General features: G+C 40.9%; 1 protein-coding gene across 1 annotated transcript in view; it reads right to left on the bottom strand.

Moving 5' to 3' along the window:
- Positions 1 to 18,019, bottom strand: part of MCTP2 (multiple C2 and transmembrane domain containing 2) — a 104,096-nt gene extending 86,077 nt beyond the window's left edge. Inside the window, exons 1-4 of the mRNA XM_065641376.1 lie at positions 17,528 to 18,019; positions 13,806 to 13,868; positions 12,500 to 12,608; positions 67 to 209 (exon numbers count right to left, since the gene is read on the bottom strand). Coding sequence (XP_065497448.1) covers positions 67 to 209; positions 12,500 to 12,608; positions 13,806 to 13,868; positions 17,528 to 18,001 — 789 coding nt within the window. The 5' untranslated portion in view covers positions 18,002 to 18,019. The remainder of the gene's footprint in view (positions 1 to 66; positions 210 to 12,499; positions 12,609 to 13,805; positions 13,869 to 17,527) is intronic.
- Positions 18,020 to 26,737: the final 8,718 nt, after the last annotated feature.

Here is a 26,737-nt window from a genome sequence, read left to right as displayed (position 1 = left end):
AAAATAATTGCTTTAAAAAAAAAGAAGTATTTACCTATCTTTCAAAAATCTAAACCCAAAACTCACCTTGATCCAGAGTTTCTGATCAAGGGTCTGTACAGGCAGCACAACAGTCTCATCCCAAATCGGGTTGAGGTTCTTGTAGACTACCTTACTTTTATAGAGAGTTTTCCCATTCAGTTGAAATTTCACATATGGGTCACTTGTACCTGTGATAATTAATACAAAAATGGATTAGCACTGCCCCCACATAACCCCACACTCTTAAATTACACTTTCATAAAACAATAAATAACAATAATAAATGGAATGGCTTACCGTATATATACATGTGTATACTTAATTACCTATATAAAATTGCTAGTTTATGCAGGAAATCTATTGAACAGAACCAGAAAGTTGTCTGAAAGAAAAAATTCTTCATAGTTTACTTGATCCCTACTTGTTATTCTTAAAGAACATTAATTATTCTTTAGTAATTTAGCTAACATTTTAATTTGGGAAAAGGGTAAACAGAAGCAGGGTTAAAGGCCAATTTACAGGCCAACTAACCACAAAGACAGTGGAAGACAGAAAATGTGATCCTGTGACTCTAAATGTATAAAAAGACCAAAACTCAAAAGAATCATAACTTGGATAGGAGCTCCAAGGAAACCAGTAACAACAGCTAAAATACCCATCAGGATTTCATCGCTGGTGTCACTTGCCAATTTACTTAAAACCAAATTTTAAGTTTCAGTGAAAAAATCCTGACACTATTCACCAGCTCAGTATAAAAAACACACACAGAATAGAGCCTGTAAAGACAACAAACAATATTCAGGTAACACATTTTTTTAATCCAAATGGCACATTTTGCCACGGCAATAATGTTCCAAATTTTTATGGAGCAGATGTCCATGGACAGAGCGTCAGGCTCATGCCACTCGGCAGCAACAGAAAGACTTGCAGCTGTCAAAGGAAAAGAGAAGAGGGAATCAACTTTTCATTATTGTTATTAACCAGCGGCATCTGCACTAACTCCAACCACCGTGCAGGACACCAGACAAAAGGGGAACAAGGTAGACAAAGATTTAACCAGGTTGTTGATTCAGTAACACAAACAGACTTTGCAAAAAAACAAAACAAAAAAAATCTTATAATCTGCAAATACAGGAAAGAAAAATACTGCTGTGTAGCAGCACATAAAATTAACTGATCCCCGATGCCATTCATCTGTCACATTCAATATTATCTGTATTTTACCTTATATTTGGAGTTAAACTTCCCTCCTAACAGTTTAATTTCATAAGAAGAATAACAGCTAACACAACGGTCCTGGCTGCCCCCCAGCCTGCAGTGTGGGTTGCTGGTAAGGAAAAACCAACTCCTACACCAGATTTCACATTTTCAGGAAAAGAAAAAAAAAAAAAAAAATCTGAGCCTGTCTCCGGTGATTTCCACCAAGATATTGGCCAACAAATGCGTAGCAGTTCACGATAACCCAGTGCAAGACCAGTAGTCAGTCTTTTCAGAGTCTGGTGAAACAGAGAGAATGTGAAAATCCATATTTAAATATGCAAAGCTCTCCTCAGTGTTATGTGAAGACAGACTTGGACTCATTAAAATAATAGGTATGTGTTAGCATAGTGCTGTGAAGAACTGTGTCCCTAGGACATAGAGAATTATTTAAAAGAATTATAGAAAGTTTTTATTCTGTTTTAATTTCAAAAGGGCAGAGTCCTAGAGTCCTGGCTAATTCTGCACATAAGGGGTGTTTCACACAGAGAAGGAAAATATCCATTGGTTTTCAAATACTACATGCAGCTGATCTTTTTCCTAAATACTAATTGCCAAAAATCAACCCCTTTTTGTGAAAAATGCTGCAAACTTAGAGGTGTTTATTTTCCTTGTCCTCTAAGAAAAGATAACAATACGGGCCTGATCCAAAGCCAGGGGAGCCAGAGGGCAGCTTCTCATTGTTTTCTGTGGGTTAGGACTAGACTTTTCACTAGACTACTTCTCAGAACTACAATTATCCTCTTACATGTAATGTACCGCTTAAAACCAGCACGCTTTCCACGACGAGTGGGAACAAACGGATAAATCGCAGCCCCACAGCACGGGCAGGAGCCCTCAGACAACACAGAACTTGAGAAACAACAGCACCGAGCTCTTTAGCATTACTCCCTTGCATCTCTAAAGATCCCAATTCCTTTCTCCTTTAAAAAGAAGAAAAAAAAATGAAAGAAAGAAAAAAAAAATAGAGAACTGGCTTTTATTTACAGGATAAGCAGGAGCAAGCTGCATTATTAAAAATAATGATAATAGTAACAATAATGTCCACAACTTATGCTGTGCATGAAATAGCAACTGGATGAGACAAGGAAAGCAACTGATGAAACAAAAGCACGAAAAGGGCGACAGAGGCTGGTGGTCTACGTCCATAACTCATCTGCTTTCGGTACAGAGAACCCATGAACGAGGGCAAAACCCAAAAAGAGAGACAGAAAGAGGAGACAGAGAAAGCAAACAACCAGCAGGTTCAATATCTGCAAGCGTAAAACTCCAAGCCCTTTCTCCAAGATGGGAAGCAAGAAGACTATAGCTAAGTAAGCATCCCAATTGCATTATTGCTCTGAAAGCTTTCCAGGTTGGTTTACAGTAAAGGAAAAATCAAACGGGGAGAAGGGCTGCCCAGCACTGCTCATGTAAGCCAGGCTTTGGCAATCATTCTCATATATAGAGATATATCTATATACACACACATAAAAGAATGTCTTCCTTTATATTTACATATTTTACATATATTTTTAATAGAAAAACATTTATATGTATATAAATGAATATATATATTTATAAAAATATATATATTTATATATAAATATATGAAAAACAGCAAGAGGGGAGAAAAGCTATAATAAAGAGAGGCCTTTAATTAAATAAGATTGCCACTCCGGGATCAGGCCTTCATGCTTGTCAGCTTACTCTCAAAATAAACATCTCAACCCGGGGCCTCAGTGGTGTCACTTACTCCGGCAAGGCACGCCGGGTAATCCCTCGCTGCCTTGACAGCTACATAATGTTCAAACAGTTTCACGGGTGAACGGCGGCACTTGCGCAAAAAGAAAATATTAATGCCAGGAATTAATAGAAAAAGGGATGATGGTTTACAAAAGCCAAACAAGGAAAAGGTGTCAAGTTAGTACCGGCGTTAATTGTTCGGGAAAATAATTGCGGTGGGGTGGGGGTGGTGGTGGCGCTGGGCTGTCGGGCTGTCAGAGGGGGAACATCTCAACTAGGCAGGCGGGGGAGAGGGGTCGGCAGTGTGGGATCATACAAACGACGGGCTGACACCTCCGTGATGGCAAACAGATGGACGTTCACCTCCGCGGGGGGAACCGCCAGGCACCGGGGCTCGGTGGTGTTTGCTGGGGTGGATCTGGATGGCCAGGAGAGAAATGATGGGGATGGACACGGCACCACAGCCCATTTCAGGGCTTTCAAGGCTTCCCCCATGCCACAGAATCGTTTTGGTTGGAAGAGACTCTCAAGATCACCGAGTGCAACTGTTAACCTAGCACTGTCACTAAATCACATCCCTAAGAATATCTACGTGTCTTTTAAACACCTCCAGGGATGGTGACTCCACCGCTTCCCTGGGCAGCCTGTTCCAATGCCTGACAGCCCTTTCTGTGAAGAAATTTTTCCTAATATCCAACCTAATCCTCCTCTGGCACAACTCGAGGCCATTTCCTCTCATTCTCTCACTTGCTACTCGGGAGAAGAGACCAACACCCTCCATGCTACAACCTCCTTTCAGGCAGTTGTAGAGAGTGATAAGGTCTCCCCTCAGCCTCCTTTTCTCCAGGCTAAACACCTTCAGGTGCCTCAGCCACTCCTCCTAAGACTTGTGCTCCAGATCCTTCACCAGCTTTGTTGCCCTTTTTTCGTGTTGACAAAGCTCCTGTACCTCCCTGGGCCAGCATTGCCCTTTTCTGTTTTTCTTTAGGATGCCCCAGATTGTGTCCAGGTGATCAAAATAGGTTAAAAAAGAGACAGGGAACGAGAGACAAAGCAGGTGGACAAGCTGCAGCTGATGGGATGAACAGCACAGACTGCAAATTATTAACTGCATTTGAATTCAAGGCTTGAAGGCTTCTGAATTCAAGATAGGAAAGATACCTGCATCTATTAAAAGCTATTTATTAGAGACAACCTGCAACCTACCCAAAAGAGTATAACTTTTTTTATAAGTGCCTGGTGATTTTAGAGACGAACAGGTAAAAAAAATGTTGGGGTTTTTTTTGCCATTTTCCTTTAAACATGACAGGCACATGTTCATTTTCTGTTTTTTAGTGGCCTGGCTGCTTCAAACAAACCAATGTTTCCAGCAGCTATTTCCTAGTGAAGGCAACCAAGTCAACTTTTAATCACGTGTACCCAGGTTGTTCTGCAATGCAAGGTCTGAACCTGTTCATCTCGGTCACATCAGCTGCAGCCACATGTCAAGTGGGTAACACAAAGAGACTGATTCTTTTTGAAATCATTTGAGAATTTAGCCCAAGAAAAATACTGCTCTGGTGGCAAAAGCAAGGTGTGATGCTTTGATGTTAATTCAAAAGTTACACAATGACAAGAAGATTCTCACACAGGAAAATATCTGGACAAAATATACAAAATTAGCAGGATTATCTGCTGCTCAGCCTAAAATAAATCCAGTAAGAACAAAAAGAAAGGATGACCTCTAAAAAAAATAATTCCATCAGCTGGACCTGTTTTCTCATTAGAGAAAGAATATGCACCTCAATATCGATACTCCCTTGCATTTATTTCTGTAATATCAATTTTACTTCTATTTTCTTTCACTCGCACTAAAAAGCAAGGAGTGCAGGTAGATCAAACATCAGCTACAATCTGAGCAAGCTTCAGTGAGCAAACGTTCCTGGGACACAGCAGCAGCAGGGGCTTCAGTAGCCCAAGAAACTGTTAATGGTGTTTTTAAATGGATACTGCTGCCCTCTAGCAGCTACCGAGAGATGTATCATCAACTGTGTTTAACACTGTTGCACACTTGCTTCATAACTAGGAAACAAAAAGAGAGACCACCACGCACAGACCAGAAGACTCGGTATCATTTCAAGCCACACACTATTTTATAGGAGTAAACTTACTGGAAATGTACCATGTGAAACAAGTCTTGTTACATAAATAAACAAAAATTACCACCAAGTTGCCTTAAAATCCTGAAAAATCAAAGACCAGTGTGAAATATAACCTAGACCATCTTAAGTTTTGGTTAAAAACCTAAATTTTAATCTGAAGAAGGAAATGAAGGATTTATTTTATATGCACGTAAAAAATAAATTCCTCGAAATCTTCCTAGAAATAGAATTACTGGAGTTATTTATAACAAGGAGGAAAAGACATTTTAAAATGGAAAACACACTTTTAAGTGGAACACCGCTATATCCTTGTACTGAAATAGCTGAGATCAAGGTTTAAAGGGGAAATTGGAAAAAAAAAAAAGCATTCTGCTGGCAGGAAATTCAGGTAATTTTGGTAAGTTTTGTGCCCAGCTAGTTTTACGTGACCAGATGGAAGTGAAACATTGCTTGGAAACAAGCATCACCAATATGTTCCAAGGGAAAATAAACCAACAGAGAGCTTGATCAGTTTAAGAAACCAGTTATCTAAATTACAGTTATTTACCAAACAAGACTCATATGCATTCTCTGGGCCCTATGTGTGCTCTTCCAGTGCTGCCATCCCTATATTTCTTAATTTAACATTAATTAACCAAAGGTGGCTACGCATAAAATGGATTCATTGCTTTTGTTCTAACTCATTCTATTTTCCTGAGGTGCCTCTCTCTGTGCATTCGTTTCCCACGGCCAGCCCAGGCGGGAGGTTTGCAGGGATCACCGTGTATAAGGGCGAAGTTTCGGCCGCACACATTGCGCTTCCAAAAATTGGACTTGGGGCAGACAAACGCCCGCAGCAGAAGCCCTTGTATGCAGAGCTACATGGGATCCAGAAAACATCAAAGTAAGTAACCAGCACCATTCAGATTCTTAGCAGTTGTAAATTAGCCATGATTATGCCTTTCAAAAAGTGTGAAAAGTTGCCTAATACATCTCAATAATTAATAAATCTGAAGGACTAATGATCTAATTGCAGACACCCTGAAAACAGAGAAAGTCTGAATTAATCAGCATGTTTGCAGGGAGCGATTCAGCCTAATTGCTCTGAGCATTTGCTTTCAAACAATGAACTTGCTCTAAAGCTGAAAACAAGCCCAGCATAGCACAAAACCATCCCTTCCTCCAGCATCCCCGTATCAGCACGGACCCAGGCAGCGGATACTCCAGAGCTCTGGGCGGTGGGCTACTGCAGGTTCATTACTGCTTAAAATTAAAAGTATGTGTTTATTTTGTCTTTTTTCTTTCATTTTATTTTGCCCTTGGGAGACTGAGCTTTGGCATAGTCCCTACCAGCTCCGGGAGCCCACCGGGATGCTCTGGCAGTGCGTGGTGGTAGATGTGAGAGCAGGTGACAATGTTCCCTGGACAGGGGAGGAAGGATGCACCCAGTAAAGGTGACAGCATGTTCTCTACTCTGCAACTCACCCTGCTGCCTTCACACGTTCAGCTGACTGTATCACGAGACAGGAAAAGGAAAAAAAAAAAAAAGAGAGAGCACAAAACCAAACTGCAGCAACAGGAAACAACAAGGGAAACCTGAAAGAAAGAAAAGGCACAAAAGTCCTGTAAAAATCTAGGAAACCCAAGACCGGGTGGAAAAGGGAGACACACAAAATTCAGGCTGGAAAAATGTAGCTGAGGGGGGAAAAAAAAAAAAAAAGACAACCACCACTACCACTCGGTAGCTGACATCACATCCGAGAAATATACTTATTGTAACCACATCATTTGACAGATTAAAAAACACTCTCAAATCTTGCAAGTACAGGATTTGGAAATGGTAGGGGCTCCTCACCCTTACAGTTACTCAAAAACACCGTTTCTGGTTTTTCTTTCAGCAGTTAGAGGTGGGTTTGTCAGCCCTGCACAGCTATGGCTTCACGTTGCTGCTCAGTGTCACAGCGTCGCCGTTCTGCAAAGGTGACTCATACAGGCAGCAACGTGCACAGTCTGAGCATCTCAGAGCCATGAGGGAGCAGGACGTTTCAGATTTCATCAGACTGACTCAAACGAACACGAGGCATCACTCTGCCGGGGGAAAGGGAACCAGCAAGTAGAAATGGGCTCTGGCCTCTCCCAGTTCAAAGCGTGTGGAGCTGGAAGTTGTGAACCTCACAGAAAAAGGCTCAATGAGGCCATAAAACCACTAAGGGTGCAATAAAATGACAACATTTAGGACATTGGTGATTAAAAATGCTTAATATTTTTCAAGGCAAATAACATATAATTATCTCTATATTCTGCACAACTGCCAGTAATCCACAGACATCTGTTCAATTACTAACGCATATCTCTGCTTTCTTACTACTTACAGTACTAAAACTACACAGATCAAACACTTATCGCCATCGCCATGACATATCATGTCATCTAGTAACAGTAATACTATACAAAGTACTCAAAAAAACAAACTTTTGGTACTGTGTAGTTACCACAGAGATCCACAATCTCCAGTGCCTGGTTCATCAATTAGAAGAACTATAAATACAGGACCCGTGCACCGTCTAACATTGGGCACCAAAGGTACATGCAGATAATGAGAATGCCACTTGCCACGAGCATCTTACCACCTGCTTAGGCAGTTCCTAATGTACAACTGAGTTAGATTGGGTCCCAAGAAGCAGTGAGAAACAAGTAAATGAGGCTCCAAGCAAGCCGATGATCAACGGGTAACACCTCTTTCATCCTGCATCCCTAAGAGTGGAAACTGCAATTTTGACCCCAAAGAGAGATTTTTCTTGTTCCATCAGAACAAAGATCCCACTCTAACAGCACTCTGCTTCCCTGGCTGGGGTACATCTATTGGGATTGCTGCATCAAGGCTCTTTCTTTCCCTTACTCTTAAAAAAAAAAAAAAAAGATAAGAGAAGGAAATACTAAAAATCTGAATTTTTTCCTGCATTGCTTATGCACTCTACAGGAAGAAACAGGCAGAACGTGCAGCTGAGCCAGATTCCTGGGCTGATGCACTGCACCCTCTCTACAAAGAGCAGGTACAAGGAGAGAGCTACACAAAGTCAGGGGCTGGGGAGACACAACAGGCTGACAAAAAGCAATGCAAGATGCAAAAGGTGAAAAAAAAAAAAAAAGCAGGAAACAGGAGATGTTAACAGGGATAATATTATGAAACAGGGAGGGGAAGTTATAAAAATCTAGTAAAGCAGGAGTTCCAATCACACCAAAGGGAACCTATCCTGAAAAGAACAGTACAGAGTGAGTCAAAAAATCTGGAAAAATACCCGGAAAGTTTGAGAAAAACTAAAGTCACCTGCAGTTATCAGCAGAACTACCCCTCACCTTTACTCAGCCAAGTGTAATCATTTCCTACTTAATAACCATTAAGCACATAATGAGTAAATTCAGAGACAGCCCTGTGAATTTGCCGAGTAGAACCAGGAGCTTCCAGCAACAGCTGTTTCCAATAGCAGAATTATTTCTCCTTTGTCACACACCTTAGATTTCTTTTTGCATACTTATATATACATATAGAGATATACTTCTTACATTGGAATCAGTTAGGTTGGAAAAGACCTTTAAGATTACTGAGTCCAACTGTAAACCTAACACTGCCAAGTTCACCATTAAACCACGTCCCTTTTGATATTCTGTAATCAGTCCTTGTACTGTGTTATCCCTATTGTGTGCACCTATATATTTGTGGTCACACAGACAACAGGACATATACATGAACTCTCACCACAGTCAGTATATTTAAAATGTATAGCCATTTTTGTTAGTTTAGAAAACACACATATTTCCTGGTGATCCAAAATCATCTTATAAAAATATTTTCTTACATTTGTGGAGCTCTATTTGTATTATGGAAAAAAAAGATTATTGGCATTCATTTTTCCTATACTATAAGAGTACAGGACATTTGAGCATGATGTCTTCCTCTCACATACAAAAAACACAAATGAAACAACAACAACAAAACAAACAAACAAAACACCACCAAAAAAGCCCTACACAAACAAAAACCAATCAACCCTTTGGGAAAAATAAAATAAAATAAAATAAAATAAAATAAAATAAAATGCCACGGCAGCGCTGGGATCGGCCGCGAGAGGGCACCAGCAGCACACGCCGCGGGCCGCTGCGTTTGGACCGAGGTCCTTGTAACAAAATCTGCCAGGAAATTAAAATTAAAGGGGAAAAGTGCATGGGGGAGAAGAGGGTAGGGCACTACGCTAAAGTGCCCTTTGCTTTATCTTTGAGTAGATAGAGAGGTTCCCCCAGAAATGTAAACTGAGAGGTGTGATGGCTGCTTTGAGACTTTTTTTTTTTTTTTTTAGAGAAACTACTTATATCATAATAACCAAATATTATCATTTAGCAAATTTACAAAATGTATGTTAAACCTGACTTAGGCTAAAGATGCCTAGGGGACATGGTTTAATGCTAGAGTTAGGTTATGGTTGGACTCTATGATCTTGAGGGTCCATTGGGTCCAACTCCTGTACTCCAAAGGACAACCCCAAACTTCACACTATGTGAAGGCGTTATCCAAACGCTTGTTGAACACTGCCAGGCTTGGGGCCATGACCACCTCCCTGGGGAGCATACCTCATACCCCACATCATATTTGGAGTTAGTTTCCGTAAGGAATGTTTAATGAAGGCATGTTGTTTTTACAAAACTGGGGACTTGGCGCCTGACCCCAGCCAGGGGGAAAGGACCGAGAGACAGACTATGAATCCTTCATATAAAACAAAGTCTCTTCAAACTAATCCCGGAATGCAAACCGATTACTGTATTTTAAAAAGTTAAGATGGGAGAAGAGTAACCAAAGAGCTGGGAATCCATATATTAAAAAAATCAATAAGGGGAGGAGGTTGTTAGAATTAGATGAATGAGATAGGTAAACTGAGGCAGGTGTCGAGTAGTCTGTAAACCCTGAAGTACCCAACCAATGCAGAACAGGAGAGGGAATTTGCAGCCGGGATTTGGGGGGATATAAGCAGGGGCTTTTTGCCCAGTTCTGTGTACCTGCCTTTAGGTAGAACACTCAGTCTTGCAAAATTGTTATTAAAATATGCTTTGCTGAGAGATCCTGCCTCAGCCTATTATATTTGCAAGGTAATTGTTTCCTACAGTTTCCATCAGTGCAGCTGTTACTTCATGCAGTTACTGCTGGGTATGATCACTATATTTGAATAAACGCAGGACAGTGCTACTCCTACCTATGAACTCTGTCTGCCACCACTGTGACCTAACCTCAGCATTTTTGCAGTTGCTCACACAAGGCTGACCAGAGGAGGCTTCAAACTCCAACACAGGACCAGCAACGCAGCATCATCCACTGGAGATCTCCAGGCGCCTCGTTGCATCCAGAAAACCATGGGGAAAAGGGCCTGAAACCCTCTCCCAGCTGTGCCAGGCAGCATTGCTTGGGTAGCTCTAGGGGTTTGCTATTCCCAAAATGTGAATGAGGATGACTTGGCCTCCAGCCCAATCTGCAGTCTGACTTGCAGGATACACCGGCTGCAGACAACATGTTCCTATATTCAGATTATTCAGAGTAGGCGATGGGGGAAGAGGAGGGAAGTCACATTCTCCCAGCCCACAAGTTTTCTCTGCGGTTTTCTCATGTTGGAGAGATGAGCAAAGCTGACAACTTCCCACTTTTAAAAGCACGTTGCAAAAACACACTGGTTGCAGTTCAGGCCTAAATGTCACGCAAAGATCCTAAGTAACTGGTAGGACAGCAGAAACTCATGAAGATGTGCCTAGATGTGCATCAGGGCAACAGCAGCATACTGGTTTTTTTTTTTTTAAGGACCCACTGCAACATGATGGCGACTGAAGAACACCAAACCAAACAACCCACAAATTTTATGGAAGGATGCATCACCTTGCATGCTCAGTTTCCTAAATGAGCGGTCACTTGCCACAAAGCAAGAGTGACCATCAAAATGCTTTTTTTTCCCCTTGCTTATATGTTTTCACTGTGTTGTCCAATGCTCCACTGAGAAAAGCATTTGCTTGCTTACAAAACAAAACACAGCCTAGAGCAAACTATACTTTGTCTTCTTTAGAAATACTACTCTGCTGGAATTGCTCACTTATAGCATCTTTTCCATTCAAGCAGCTGGATGTGCCCTGGCTTGTGCAGCTTGCTAGTAAATCTGATGAACTGCTACACTGTCAGGAAATACATGCTTCTGTTTAAAGAGAAAATACCTTAACCTAAGTATTCAATCATTCCTTCCAAAAGCTGGAAAGAAAAAGTAGCATACACTTGGCCAAGAGTTACTGTTTCGTGAAGACGTGAAAAACCAGCATGGAAAAGTTAACTGAGATAATAGATAATGGAAATCTCAACAAGCACTGCATGCAAGAAGGTTTCTAAATCCATACATTTCCCTCCAGATGCAAATCTTCACAGGCCTTTAGGCTGTGCAAGCTTATTTTCTTTAAACCTGTATGAATAAACCTTATTGCTTCATCTCAAAGAAACTGCTCATACATTTTGCAATGCAAAAGTATCAGAAACGTTTCAACATGCAGAAAAATAAACGATATCAAGAATAAATCCGAAATACAGAAAGACTGGACATATGGAAGAGCTCTGTGACAGGTTCAGGTCGAAGGTCCTGAAGCAGCTGTTGCTGCAGAGCCCAACAAGCCCCTGCAGAGCCCCTGGCAGGACAGGCAAGCGGAGAAACTACCAACTGGCTGCTCTTAAGCACTTTTACTCCCCATTGCAACAGCCTGAAGAAGAGCCAGGCTAACAGCAGGCACTTTCACACAGTTTTTCCAGGAATCCCCAAATCCTTTCTAATGTATTTGATACGTCATTTGGGAGTGGATTTTTTTTTTTTTTTTTTTTTTTGGAATGTTTTCATCCTTAAATTGCATCTCAGATTAGAGAGGGGATTGTTGGCTCACAGCCCTGCTCCTACGGTTTCCCTTTTATGAAAATCTTTGCAGACAACCCAAAAAGCACTCCTCTAGCAGCTCCACCATCTCATAAAATTCAAAATAGTCTCTGTCTTATTTTTTTTTAAGCTCGAATAGAATTTCTCAAGATGAATGACTTTGCAGTTCCTGAACAGACAGAGGTGTTAAGCCCAGCCAAGGTGCTGCCTTGCAGCTGCACAGACAGGAGGAGCAGCAAGCAGAGGGCAGCTCCCTCCTCTGTGTACCTAAGGTGGATAAACCCAACCCTCGAGTGCTCCAACATGGGCAACAGACACAAGTCAATGACTTGTTGCATCAGAGATAAGAAGCGAAGCCAACTGCTGCCAAAGCGAAGTCAGTGAAAAGAGAGCTGGGGGAATTTCGAAGGAAATCAGATGGAATGTGGGGCTCACCACAGCGATCCCTGATAACCAGGTTCCGGCCTTCCTTCAGGTGGATGGTCAGCAGGTAGGCAAAGGGGCTGGGCAGGTCACCCAAGCAATCGTTGGCTTCCTCTAGAGCCTGAGAACAAAGAAATTGGTCACCACTGCACACTTCCTGAAGCGGACCCTGAACGAAGCAGGTGTTTTGCAGAGACAAAGCTCTCATCTTTCCTTAGGGCAATCTTTTACATAAAGAAAAAAAAAAATTCCCTCCCAGACTTTGTTTCATTATGCAAATTGCTAATTATCAGCATCAGGTATGTTCAACAAAGCAAAGGGTAACACAAGAACGGTTAGACCTGAAAATGAGTGGTAATATTAACAATCATAAATGCATGCATACAGCTTCCAAATCCTACCAACTTAGTACATTATGTTGGTTTGTTGGGGTTTTTTTGTTTTGTTTTGTTTCTAGCTGTTTCTTGTGCATTCATAGATATCTCAAGTTGGAAGGAACCCATAAGGATCAAGTCCATCTAATGACCTCAGGAGGGAGTGCATGTTTCTCACAGCTACTGAGAGGACAGCAGTTCTTCATGCAGTTATAAAAGGGCAAAACGCAGCAACGGGCAACACATGTTGTGAGGTTTTACAGTTGTAAACTCAAAAGGACTCTTCTTCATCAGAGATGCAGACAGGGTTACACACCTCTGCATTATCATCATCAACCAACTGGTGCGTTCAGTGAAAACAGCCTTTGGACAGCATTTGAGAGGTTGTCAGAGAGCAAAGATATTAACAGAAAAGTTCATCCAGAATAGGCAAATACGCTTTACATGAGAAGAGCACATATCAAAACTGTCTATGTCTTTTCGCACAGTCCTAAAACTGGTTTTTTTGTGTCCATCAAACCTTACAGCCATGTTAAGATATTTGCTGTCTTCATTTTAATCCAGTTTGTTCCTGGGCTGCTAGTTGAGTGTTTATGCTAATGTCTTCATCAGTTACCAGTAAAACATAGAGAACATAGAATACTTTTAAAAAAAAATCCAAACAAAACCAAAACAAAACAGAACATTTGGACCTTTTTAAAACATTAGCAACCGCTTTGCAATACTAAAAAGAAAAAAAAAGAAAATAATAATAAAAAAACAACAAACACAAAGCCACCACTAAACAAACAAACCCCAACAAACAAACAAACCACACTGAAGAAATCTATGGAATGCTTCTTCACCTGCTGGGTTTTTAAACTTGTAAGAAGCAAGGAACCTAAAACTGAAATAACTTGTGCTTCTGATGAAGTTTCAAAATGCTTTAAAATGAAATGACTTACCATCTGATCATCAAAAATTTGAGATGATAGGGAAGAGTCTAGATCCATTTCTCCACAAGGGTACTATAAAAAATAAATGCAATGAATTAGACAACAGTAATATAAGGATCAAGAAAATTCTCTGAGTATGAGCCAAGAAAATACTCATACATATGTGTAACCAGTGAAATTCTTTGTTAAAATGTAATTATACTTCTGCTTATAGAAACATTCCCCTCCATAATTTAAATATAAATTTATTTTTCCTGTTTTACGGTAACTGCACATAGTCTCTTGAGTCTAATCTAAAAAAATACGTGCCTACTTCCACCTATTGGAATAAATTAAATTCTTCTCCTCCCCAGTAGAGACCTGGGCTTTCAGTGCTGCAGGTCCTTACCACAAACTCTCCTGACGCCTGAAGGTGGTTCCATCTGGTGACTGATCAGTCACAGCCATGCAGTGCTGAGCCCTATTCCTGAGCAGAATTTTAGCTGTTGAATCTCCAAGTGCCCTCACTAAGATGAAATTTAAAAATGCCAGCAGTGTTGGCAGCAGCAGCAATATCCTGGGGTTGGAGAGCCAGCTGCTCTCGCACTTGATTACGATTTCTCCTTCATCACCCAAACGGGAAGGTCCAGGAAAGGGTTTTTTTTCAAAATATTCAAATTTAGAAAGAAATGGTCAAAGGGAAAGGAAAAAAAGATGTTAGACATTGACTTCCCCCCACTTTCTTTGCCCAGCATAGGAGAAGAAGTCAAATATTTCTTCTTAAATACTGACTCATCCAAAAACTTGAGGCTACGACGGCACGGCATCTAGGTTGTCTGGATACAGAGATGGGATTCATCAGTCAAGAAACCTCTGATGCTGTTTTGACTTCTAGAACAGTCTCTGACCATCGTTTTAGCTGAAGAGGACCTACGTGCCTGGGCAAATCTTTTGGTCCAATGCAGGGCAATCATAGCCCATTAAAACACAAAGATTTATGCTAAAAATAACCTCGGTCTACAGCAATGCACACAAGGTGGAATTCGATCCTCATGTGAAAATGTTTTTATGTGCAATGTGGTAACATCCAAATCCCTCAGATGAGAGCTGCATTGTGTGGAACACTATACAAACAAAAAAAAAAAGAACTAGTTCCTGCACAAAAGATCATAAATCTTAAAGATATTGATATGCTAAAATAAATTTAAATATGCTTTTGTGTAATTCTTCTCCTCCCCTGAAATACATATACTATGTATCAGGAAGTACAGTAATCCAGCATTGCAAGTAAAATTTCACTTGCATGACAGACGAAATTTAACATTATGGTTCCCACAGTAATCGTACCTTGGCCACCTTGCAAAAACACATTAAAAGTAGGAAAATTATCATCATAAAGAGCAACAGAAGAGTTTTCTCACACAACAGAGCCGAGTTACAGCTGCTAGGGGAACCCTAATGTTGAATTTCCTGACTAGTATGCATAAAAATCTCACTTATGTGCATGAAACCTGGTATTTCTCATAGTCTCTGGCTTCACAGGAATCTCCTTCAGGCACCGTCATTGGCACTGATAATAGTTTCTCTTTACAGCTTGTTTTACATGGCATAAACACAGAATCAGAGAACTGTACTGAAAGCACAACTATAATAATAATAAAACAACTCTGCTAGCTTGATGTCACTTACAATAAAAACATTACCCTCAAGTTACGATTTTTTCTTTATTCACCTTTTTGTTTACTTGTATCACATCAAGAGATTTTGAACAAAGCTTATAATTTTAAATAAAAAAGCTTGTTTGTTTTTTTTTTCATTTTAGCTCCACGTAATGTAAATTGGTATTATTCTAGGTAGTTATTGCAATAACTGAATATAGACAAAAGCCTCACTGAAAATATAGTCCTGAAATCTTGATTTTTATCGAACTACAGTGATGTTTCTGAACTTTAAAGTATAAACAAATGTGGCCACATCCACCAAGTAGGTCACAGTCCCAAATGTATCTGCGTAAAAACAAATCAAACAGGAGTATATATATGAATATATATACACAACTCAACCAAATGTTCCCTCTGATAAGATTTACAACCTCTTGTTTTCTGCAGAGAATGATTCAAAACACAAGGGCATTGAGTGCATCAGCAAGGAGACGAGGTTTTGGGTTGCCAGTGACTCACTGCAAGGTGTTAGAAGACGAAGAAGTGGGGTTAGAGAACTTCAGCAATGACGTGTCACCACGGACTGAACCCAACTGCAAAAGTGACATTAATCATAGAATCATAGAATATCCTGAGGTGGAAGCAACCCACGAAGATCATCAGAACGATGCTCTTTGCAACCTACATCAACCAGGGATGGGGTTCAGTGCAACTTCTGTTGCTTCTGCACCCTTCAAATTTGCCCAGCTGGGCTGCAATAGCTAACAGATGAAGTAAATTTCTTAATAAATTGGAAATATGGTACCTATGGCAAGAGCTTTTACTGAAGATGGCAAGATCTGAGCACTGACAGCTACCTACCAAGAGTTTAGATGAGTGTAAAAACCACAAGCCCACACCAAGCTCATGCATGATGCTCAGAAAGGATCTCACGGTATTGGGTGACCAAAGATAACCAGGAAATGAGTAGGTGGCATGTGACAAGCAATTCAGGGGGAAAAAAGCTCAACCTACATTTTTTTCTTTTTTTAGTTTGCTTTGTTCCAGGGATATGCTTTCCTTCTGATTTACCTCGCTGAGCAGTGAATGATGCTCACAAAAGAACTATGTGAGCTATTGCGCTCCTCACAGCAACCCCACCCAGTAACAGGAGACCAACAACCTCTGCAACGAACTGTCCCCATCCGAGGCACTCTAAGTACAAATTTTGTAGCTGTTCAGTGAAGTACAAGGAAAGCTGAATATTGAGGTTTCTATGACATTCAACTTAAAAATAATTAAATTCGTTAATTCCTTATCTATTTCTATTTTTCTTTGCTTCACTCTCTGCTGTATGTTCTCAAAAAAAAAAAAAGGTTTATAGGAAGGTAGGTAGGATATCCACATAGTGAGATGCTTTGGTATAAAAGTAAACATTAAATGAATTTACACAAACAAGCATACACACAAATTCACATTTTGGGAAAGATTAAATGCTGCAGAGAATAAGCCAGATTCAGACTGTGCACCTGGATGAAACCCGATTTGAAGTTAAGCTATTGCATCACTATAGAGGTACCTCTTTCCTGTAAAGCACTCAGTTTGCTCAAAGTCAAAGCAGGATTTAGGGTTAACTTCAGTGCTGCTGCAAATACATTCAGTAAATTTGGGGTTAGAGTTTCTGGTCTACAAAAGCAGGAAAGAACAATTGCTATCATTAAAACAATCTGGAAAACCTTCTGATAATGACATGTTCACAATGTCCAATCTACCAATTGAGTTGCTACAACTTTTGCCTTAAGTTTAAGCAGAGGGCTGCAACGACTTTTGACTTAAGTGAGCAATTCCAACAAATCTGAAAAATCTCAAGTGTCACAATATTGCCAAAGTAAAAAAATGGAGCAGGGTTATATTGCAGCTCCAGGTTGACAGAAAGGATATCTGAACTAGTCTCCAATAATTTAAATACCACATAAGGTTTATGCTTATTTTTATCCCCCATTCCTTCCTTGAATAGGGCCCCCTCCTCCATCCCATTATGCCCCAGACAATTAAGGAGAAGCACGATGAGGCTGAGGCAGCCGCTGAGCCGGGCGATGCCCCAGGACCCACCTCTGCCCCCTCGTCCGTCAGCGCGGTGCTCAGCCGGGCGCTCTGCAGCAGCTCAAAGAGGTCGGCGCTGGATTTTCTCTTCGCCTCGGACACGGGGCTGCCCGTGACTTGCGTGTCCGGGTGGGCGACCGTCACCTCCGTGCACATCGCCTGCTGCGACGCCTGCGGCCAGTCCTCTCCCGCCGGCCTCACCAAAGCGCTTCTGCTTTTCAGGGACACCACAGACCCGGAGAGGCTTTTGGGGGAGCAGCTCGACAACACCTGAGTGCTCAAATAAGTCGTTTCTTCTTCCGTTAGAGTCTCCACCTCCAGCATGTCAGGCACTGACACACTGAGGCGTCGGTCCAAGAAGTGGACCTTCCTCTCCACCATTTTGCTAGACCTCTTCTTTGTCTTCTTCACGCTTAGGTTTCGCAGGAACGGTCTAGTTTTCTGCTTCAGGGATCCCCAGACGGATGGTTTATCCAAGTCCATCGCTGCAAAGGGAATCTCAGCGACGTCTCCTGCAAGAAATGGCTTCAGCGATTCCCAGGCTGACTAAAAGGAATGTAGGAAGATGGCAAGTCAATCACAAACATGAACAGCCGCCGAAGATTATGATTCATATTGTCTCATCTTAAAACTTTCAGTCGTTTTTCTAAACAGTTAAAACAAGGCATGCCATATTAGTAAGTGCTTCCAAATACAATCTGGTGGGTAGGTTTGATTATTTAGGAGGAAAACAGCCAGAATAAGTATTTAATCCTACACTAAAATGCAATGTCTGCCCACTATGTGATTGCTAAGACGAGATGTTGTATTTCTTCTTCTGCCAAGCCCCAATTTGCAACAATTTGAGATTTAGCCTATTTGAAACCGTTTCTGTAAAAAACTTACTGATGGGAGTTAAATCGTGATAATGCTAGCACACAAAAAATGCTGGCAAAGCTGACACCATAATTCCTGCTGATGCTTTTCCATCCCATGTATTTTTTCTTTTTTTTTTTTGCTCTTTCCTAGGTTACATGGATTCTTACATGACTTATTAGTGGACAAGCACAACATGAAAACCAGCTCCATAAACTACGTGACTGAGGCTGAAGAGAACACTTTAGACATGAGAAATCCCAGGTGAGACCCTAAAACACTCTCTTATGTCAACCCACTGCCAGTGAAAGTTGTCGCTGAAGAATTAATTTTCCTCATAAGGAAGGAATTTGAGAGAAAATAAGGATAAAAATGGATAGATGGATCACTTAGACTTGGAAAACCTGCTGATGGACTCTCGTCTTTGAGTTGATTCATACTGAGCATTTATACAGTAGGGAGGGACAAGAAGACGACCCAAAACACAAAATCACCTACTGTATCTGCATCGTAAGGGAGCAGCCGAACAGACACCTCTGCACAGGAATATCCTCACGGACGGCGTCTTTCGTGGTTAACAGCTGAGCAACCATCCTTATTCTGTGAAGCAGAGAAAGTCAAATCTCATTAAGAAAAAAGCTGATGAAACCTGCAAATTTACTCTTTTGCAGTCCCAAAGACATGCACACAGAGTTTACAGTATATACATATGTGCTAAGAAACCTATACCTGCTAACTACATGACCGCTGCTTCCAAAACTCACGTCTTTACATTCTAACAATTGCACAGTTGACCAAAAATGACTTATCCCACTGTTTTCCTGATCATTAGGGAAAATGCCAGAAAAAGTAATAGAAGTTTAACTGTTAGATAAACCCATGTAGAGAAATCACTATCTGCTTTCAAAGAAATCTCCTCTTACATTCATTAATTTGAATGAGGTTGTATACTCAGGTACTGAATAACTTACTTAAATAACTTTATGACTAACCCAATCATACTTGCAGAGTGTTCAAGCATTTACAAAAAATGCCTTAACTGTTTTAGTACATAACTGAAGCCACACAATCCCCCATTTATATTTGCATATAAATTAATATCAGCATCATTATATTCCATACAAAAACTAATAAGCTTTAATGGCATTACATGCATTCAGAAGGCAGTAACAAATTTTTCCCAAATAGGAAAGAGTACTAGTATAGATATATCAGCTTAACACAGTGTTTTCACCTTTATCTCCAGAAGTCAAACCCGGTATTAAAATGACATGGACAAAACGAAATTACTATTTTCCCTTTTACAGCATCACTGAGAAGCAAAAACAATTTTCCACTCTCGGAGTGGAATTTGAGGCACACAAAGGCATTGGGAGGAGGGACCTTCTTTTCTCATGGAACTCAGGGTGAGGTGCAAGATGATCATATTTATTAGAAAAGGAGAAAAGAAAGAAATGGAAAACCAAGGGATGCCCGTGTTAGAGCATCACCTGATGCTCTGTGCAAGCTCACCAGAGACAGGGCTCAATTTGCTCTCATCAGCCGGTAGCTTTCACTTAGGCTCTTTCCTCTTTAAATAAAAACGTGACAAGGCAGCCACAGGCATCCTTGGTAGCGTTACATCACATGCCGGTAACAGAAATTATTAGGCTAAACATATTTGCACAAAACATTATGAAACACCACTGTTGGGACTCATTTAAACAACTCATCTCCTGCCAGTGCTCTCTGCTTTGCTCGCCTACACACACAGAAACCTGCTCAAGTTAAGACGTTGTCAATAAAGGCAGGACCCAGCACAACATCCACTTCCCAAGGCTCTTACTGCTTCCTATTCCCTTCCTGTTATTCTCCACCCCTCTCATTTTGACGACCCACTGCCGTCGTTTTTATTTTGTTTGCTTTGAGATTTTGTTTCCTAGCAGCAAGCTTGTTCCTGTAGTTTTTTTCCAGTTACTTTCCCCCAACTGAATGTTTTTGCAGTTACATTCCCTCAGTTGTTGAATATAAATGCCCACTCAGCAAGGATGATGCAGGTACCATACCGCATCTCTGAGACCCACTTGTATTTGACCCAGAATGAGCAGAATCCTCCAGCCAGGCAGAATCACAGGGGAAGAAAAAAAAGTACCACACACAAAAAAAGGGAAAAGTTTCTGGGGCAACAGGGTACTGTATGGGGAGCACAAGGGTGCCTGAACTGATGCCACAGAAGCAGCAAGTTCATCCCTGGATTGACAAGGGGTTCAGCCGTACTCCACCTCAGAACCTTCAGACCCACACTCCTGCTGCAGCTATAACTTTTCTTTTATAAATATTGTATTTATAAACAAATTAATCCAAATGATGGTTATAACACACAAATAAAAAGAAACACACAATCTGTTCTAATCTTAGAAAAGGGTAAATACAGCCTGAAGGGCAAAACCACTCTCACATCGGCCATCTACAGACTGGTGCTTTTTTTCACTTCTCCAGTTCACGCAGAAAAAAATACACATCACCATTGTGACCAGAAATCTGATCCTCAGAGAGGTCACTGGAAGACCAAGGCTGGGGACCCCCCCTCCATAGTGCTGGAACCAGAGGTGCCAGGCTTTTTGGGGTACCCCCATGCCACACCAGCACTTATTCACATGCACAACCATTCCTTCTTCCTACATAATTTTTTCTCTGCTTTTCTTTTCCCTACTGAGCAACGTCAATAGAAACACACAATTTTAAAGAGAGAGAAATTCTCCATTGCTTGTAAAAAGTGTGGTCTCAGTACCAACATATTGTTCACGTACTCCTTATCCTCCACCGGCCAGAAGTTTTCCCTTCCTTCCACAGCCTCAGAAGTTCAGTGCCAACTGTATTGCCAAGTATTCCCTCAGCCACCACAGGGAAAAGTGCACTTCGCCAACTTCTTCGTCTACACTTGGCCTCTTTATTCTTCCTTTGCATCAGTAGCACATTGTAGCAAAAAGCTGCAAGCAGTAATTATTCCAAGAGAAACATTTCCTGTTATCAAATTTAACTTTCTTGTTTTTAATTTAAGCGAATGGCTCCTTGTTCTTATGTAATAAAAAATATCATTTCAGCCTATCTTCTTCAGCCTCCTCTTTAACGTGCTTCTAAATCTCCAGTGCTCAGAAGAATCCATATAGTTTAATCTCTTCCTTCAGAGAGACCACTTCCGATTGCACCTGCCACTTTTATTATACCTTTTTCTTTTGCTGTGTTTCCTCCTCTTTTGGGAGCAATAGGGGCTAGAAGGAAAGGATTAGAGACAAACAAGTTGGTCACAGCTCACCATTTGACTGATATAACATATATTTCTAGCATTTTATCTTCCCTTAAGTATCTTCTTATTATGGTCCTTGGGACTATTTTTTTAATATGCTTTGGTTTCTCTTGCTATAACACTCTCTACTTACTCCTTTAAATTGTATAATATTTAGAACTAAATTATTTTTTCAGATGTTCTAACAGGTGGCTATAAGAGGTATTTCAAATGCCGTTGAAAACCTAGAGAAATCGCTCTGCCATTCTACTTCACTTACTCTCTTGTCAGGAAGCCAGAAAAGCCACAAGTGAGAAATACTGCGAGACACTCCGAAAACATTATAAAAGTACACAATATAACTAAACTGGCAAACAAAACCAAACTGATTTACATACTAGAGATTACAGAATACATTGTCTTTCTGCACTAAGTAATCGTTTGCTGCACACCGCTCACTGAAGCACCCTGAAACGCTCCCTGCTAATGCTTTTAAGAAGCATCGTCAAAGCCAGCGAGAAGATAAAAATGCAACTGCACACGAGAACACCGCCATGACAGCTTTCATAAATCTAGTAATCATTGTGCTCAATTAAAGTCAAAACATTGGGTCAATTTGCACCTTCATCACCTGTGATTCAGTTAGTATGTGTTCAGCTACAGCTAAAGGCCAGCCAACACTGAAAATACTAACATGCATTAGGGCCTGTTAGGAAGATATTCCTCGCTTGCACACAACTTAACAGAGGTTCAGACTGGAAGGAACTAATGAAAATTTAAACCTCTGTTGATTCTGGCTGTTCTGGCATGGGATATTCACCCTAGTTTCTGCCTGCCTGGCACAGATGCAGTGGCTCAAAACCATCAGACATTGTACAACTTAGAAGCAAAGCTAATGACACTTCTGCTGCGCAGATTTATCATTTTTAGATTTGTAATTTCTGAACTCAGCTCTCTGAGAATGAGGGGTAACATGAAGAAAGAGATAAGGAAAAAGGGGGGAAATAATAACAGATCATACTCAGTACCCCAGGTTTTTCTCACCACTCTTCTCTAGAACCCAGTCAAATATGAATCATTACTACTAAGAGTGGAATTACTTTAGAAAGAAACCTACACTTCCTTCTTTGCAGTGGTTTATTTCGGTGCCTTATCTGAAAATGCAGTAGCTTTATGATAAGCATCATCAGCCACAGAGATAAGAAAATATCATCCAAAAAAAGCAACTCTTTGTTCAGAGTCACCAGTTTCGCCTGGAATGTTCCAAACTCAGCACCAGTTACACTCATATATGATATTTAAAATATTTAAAAGAAAAGGGAATACTTTACCAGGGACAGGATGTTCCTTGGATTATCAACACCTTCGAGCCTTGAGCTTCCTTGGCAGAAAACACAAGTCCAAAATGAAAGGCTGACCTAGGTGGGCCTGAGGCCATTCCTCTCTGAATGTAATCACATAAGCTAACGAGGGAGACTAAATTAAATACATACATCACAACATTGAGAAAGTGAGACAGCCTTCTCTTCCTGCAGCTGTGTTTTACGGCATAGGGTAAATACCTGAACTTAAATTCGATAAGGCACCAGAAAAAGTCTGATTCTGCCCGGGCTAATTACCCTGGGGAAATCAGTGTCAGAATTATTTTTAGTGCTAACAAACATCAAAGGGAGCACACTGCTGAAGTGTAGCTAACGTCTCCGTTGCAGAAGTGACTTGCTGCAAAAGCAGGGTCATGTCTTGGACACCTTCCAAATCCTGCCATTGCATTTGAGCTTAAGCTTCAAATGATGCCAGTCTGTGGATACAGATCCTGCTCTTCTGTTGGTCTATTGTTGTAGAGTCATTTCCAAAGCATACTGGGATGCCAAACTCAAATATAAAATAAAAACTCGACGCATGGCTCTCAACTTAGTACAGGTGCTTCACAAAAGACAATTTGATATGGTTCAATGCTTGAGCAGAAGTAATATGACCAACGGAAAAACCAGCCTTATATTTTTGATGTAATGCAAAATAAATCTACAGTCCTTGCAGAAGATCACAAATACTATCTAAACACAAAGCTTAAGAAAATCTCGGTTATTCTATGCAGATAATAAAGGCATCTTTTTACAGACACTTTTTTTCTTTTTAGGTTTTGGGTTTGTTGGGTTTTGGGGGAGTGGTTTTACAGATCCCTGGGTTTTTAGGTTCTGTGCTTTTAGATCCCATGCTTGGCTTTTCATTTTTTTATTTGCCTCAAACACGATGAGCTCCATCTTTCACAAACACATGAAATGAACACATCTTCCTCCACTCTTCACACAACAGAGGAACAGGGATGCTCTAACTCCTTAGAGACCCTTTTGCACAATCTACAGGGCTTTTTTCTCAACGTTTGAGAGCAGACAGTAACTATAAGAAGTAACAGAACAACCAACTGCTACAACCATCTTAAAATAGCATCTGATAGTGAAAGTTACTGAAAAAAAAAACAAAAAAAAAAAAGAAAAAAAAAAACTTGCACCTGCCCCCAGCTTATAAAAGTATTGCTTTCGGTTTGCTTCAGTCTATTCTAAAACAGAATAAAAAGGATGAGTATGTATAGGGGAAATGAAGGAGGAAGTGTTTGGGTGTATTTTTACAAAAATATTTCACAAGTTCCTTCCACTCTTTCAGCTTCCTTCAAAATAGTGTAGCTCATAATTGTACCTGTGTAAGCCAGAAGGCTGCTTCAAGTTTTTCAGTCTAATTCATGGGACTGTACCAAGCTGGTACAATCAGATTGATCTTCACAGTTCAATCACACCTGCCAAACATCTCTCTGGGGACACCTCTGCATGAAGATCTGCTTCCTGCAGCCCCGTACCACGGCAGATGATGTGCACATCAAACCAGACTCCAAAAAATACATCTCTTTGCCATTGACTGTGTCTGTTTTATAATCCGCCTCATTGCTCCCAATCACATCAGGTGAGCCCTGGGAAAGGTGGTACCTAGAGAGCAGGGGAAGAGGGAAAGCTGATGAGCAGCAAGAGGAAGGAGAGACGTAGGTACAAGCAGAGTAACAGTGAGATAAGGAGAACTCTAAAATAAATAGAAAAAGGAAAGGTTCATCAGGGCTTACGTGAGGAGCAGCACAAGATCAGGAGAGATGCAGGGACATGGTTTAGTGCTAGAGTTAGGTTATGGCTGGACGCTACGATCTTGAGGGTCTCCTCCAACCAAACTGGTTCTGTGATTCTATTGAAGGACTCAGTGGCTGTCTGGAGGAGCTCTGGTGGGAATCCAGCCCTGCAGCCGCCTCCCTCCTCACTCTCTCCTCCAAGTCCTTGCTCATCTCTCTCGTAACAAAAGGTATATTTTTATAACAAGAGGTGCACAGAAATAGATCATCCCTTTTCATAACTCTCAGGGAAAACAAACCTAGGAAGGAAACTGGAGAGTCATTTCTACTGGATGCCAAATCAGCCAGTGCCTTTTACTAGCACTTAAGTCACATATTTAAATAAAAGAAGCTTGTGTTTATATGCAAATTACTTGTGCATGTGCCAGCATTGCTCCCTAAATAACTACTATTACTGCCACACTACTTCTCAAAACTCAGTAACTATAGAGGAAAGATCTATTAAAAGCTCTGCATGACTCTTTATTTAACACAAATTTACTAAAGTGGCATAAACAGAACAACTTCAAGCCATAGAAATGGCCTGATGCTAACTCTAACAGGACAAAAGCCAGCACTAAGCCGGCCGTTACAATTTACCCCCTTTTCTTCCTTACTACAGCATGTTTCTTGTCCCAGCAGCAACATGGTCCGTGCCAGGGCCAAAACTCATGGTGAAAGTCAAGTACACAGGAGAGCTGAGATTACTCCATGATCTTAAAGGTCTTTTCCAATCAGAACAATTCTCTGATTCTATTCTGTACTTTGAATCTGTATTGACCTGTGTGATTAAATGTCCTTTCACATTCGGCATCTCCACACAGTCTGGGTATATCTCTAAATAAAATGACCCAGTGTCTTTACAGTCTCTTAATTCACAAAGGCAGGAGGCTGAAGGCAACTGCCCCTGAAGAAAACAGCCATTGGTGTGTTGTACCATCAATGAACGAGGGAATTGCACCAGTAATAGCCCTCATTTTCTGCAAGAATGACAAGTTTCCTTACAGAAAATCACTATGCTTAGATACCTGGTCTTGTGCATTGCCACTAAGAAAGCTGAAAAGAAGATTTGCTACAATCCCATGCAGGGGTGAATATTAAGTGGCCTCTTCAGGACTTTACTTGCAGAAGTTCAGAGAACCTCAACTCTTTGTTAAAGGCCAGTTTTACTTATTCTGGTGCATTTCTAGAAGTGATGTAACCAGAAAAGCTCCCCAAAACAGAAATACTGGCATTGCTGAGTTAGGATGATGCCTCTTTTACTCGTGCTTCATAAAGTAATTTAAAATTGATGGTCAGCTCTTCTAAGATATTTTGTCCTCTCTAGGCTCCTGTGTTTCTCTGATATTACACTGTTCTGACCGCATACCCTGTCAGCGACTGTCAGAGATCAGGTCCTGGGGATGTGGACCTTTGATCTCACCCAGTATGGCCACCATCACATTGCACAGAACCCGTTGCTGGAGCCATTGTCCCAAAGTTTGGGTTCATGTGGGCATCACACAGCAGTGCTCCATCCCAATGCCTGCCTCACTTCAGCATCTCCAGCCACAATATGACTCATTCACGCCTCCCTTAAATGCATTTGGGGAGAAGAGGGAAGAAGGAAACACCCCACACTCTGAGGAACGCTCTTACGGACCAGTGATTCATGGCAGAACCTGCATCCATCCTTAAAAACATTATCATTCCCACTGTACACCACTGAATGATGGGGCCATTATCCGTTGGCATGAGACAACCAAACCTCAACATAGAAGTTTTTTTAAATGGAACTCAAGAGATTCTCCATTTAGAGTTGGAGTTTGCTGGATTTTATTCCATTTTGGTTGCAGACTGAAGAACACAAATCCTAGGTCCAAACAGAGAACTCCCGGCAGCCCCATGCTACATCCTGATGATAGACACACGAAGACGTTAGTGCCTGTCCGAACCAAGCTCCTTTTATTGT

The sequence above is a fragment of the Caloenas nicobarica genome, chromosome 10 (assembly GCF_036013445.1).
Source record: "Caloenas nicobarica isolate bCalNic1 chromosome 10, bCalNic1.hap1, whole genome shotgun sequence".
Lineage (NCBI taxonomy): Eukaryota > Metazoa > Chordata > Aves > Columbiformes > Columbidae > Caloenas > Caloenas nicobarica.
Note: the sequence above shows the minus strand (reverse complement) of the source record. Positions and strands in the feature narration are given on the sequence as shown.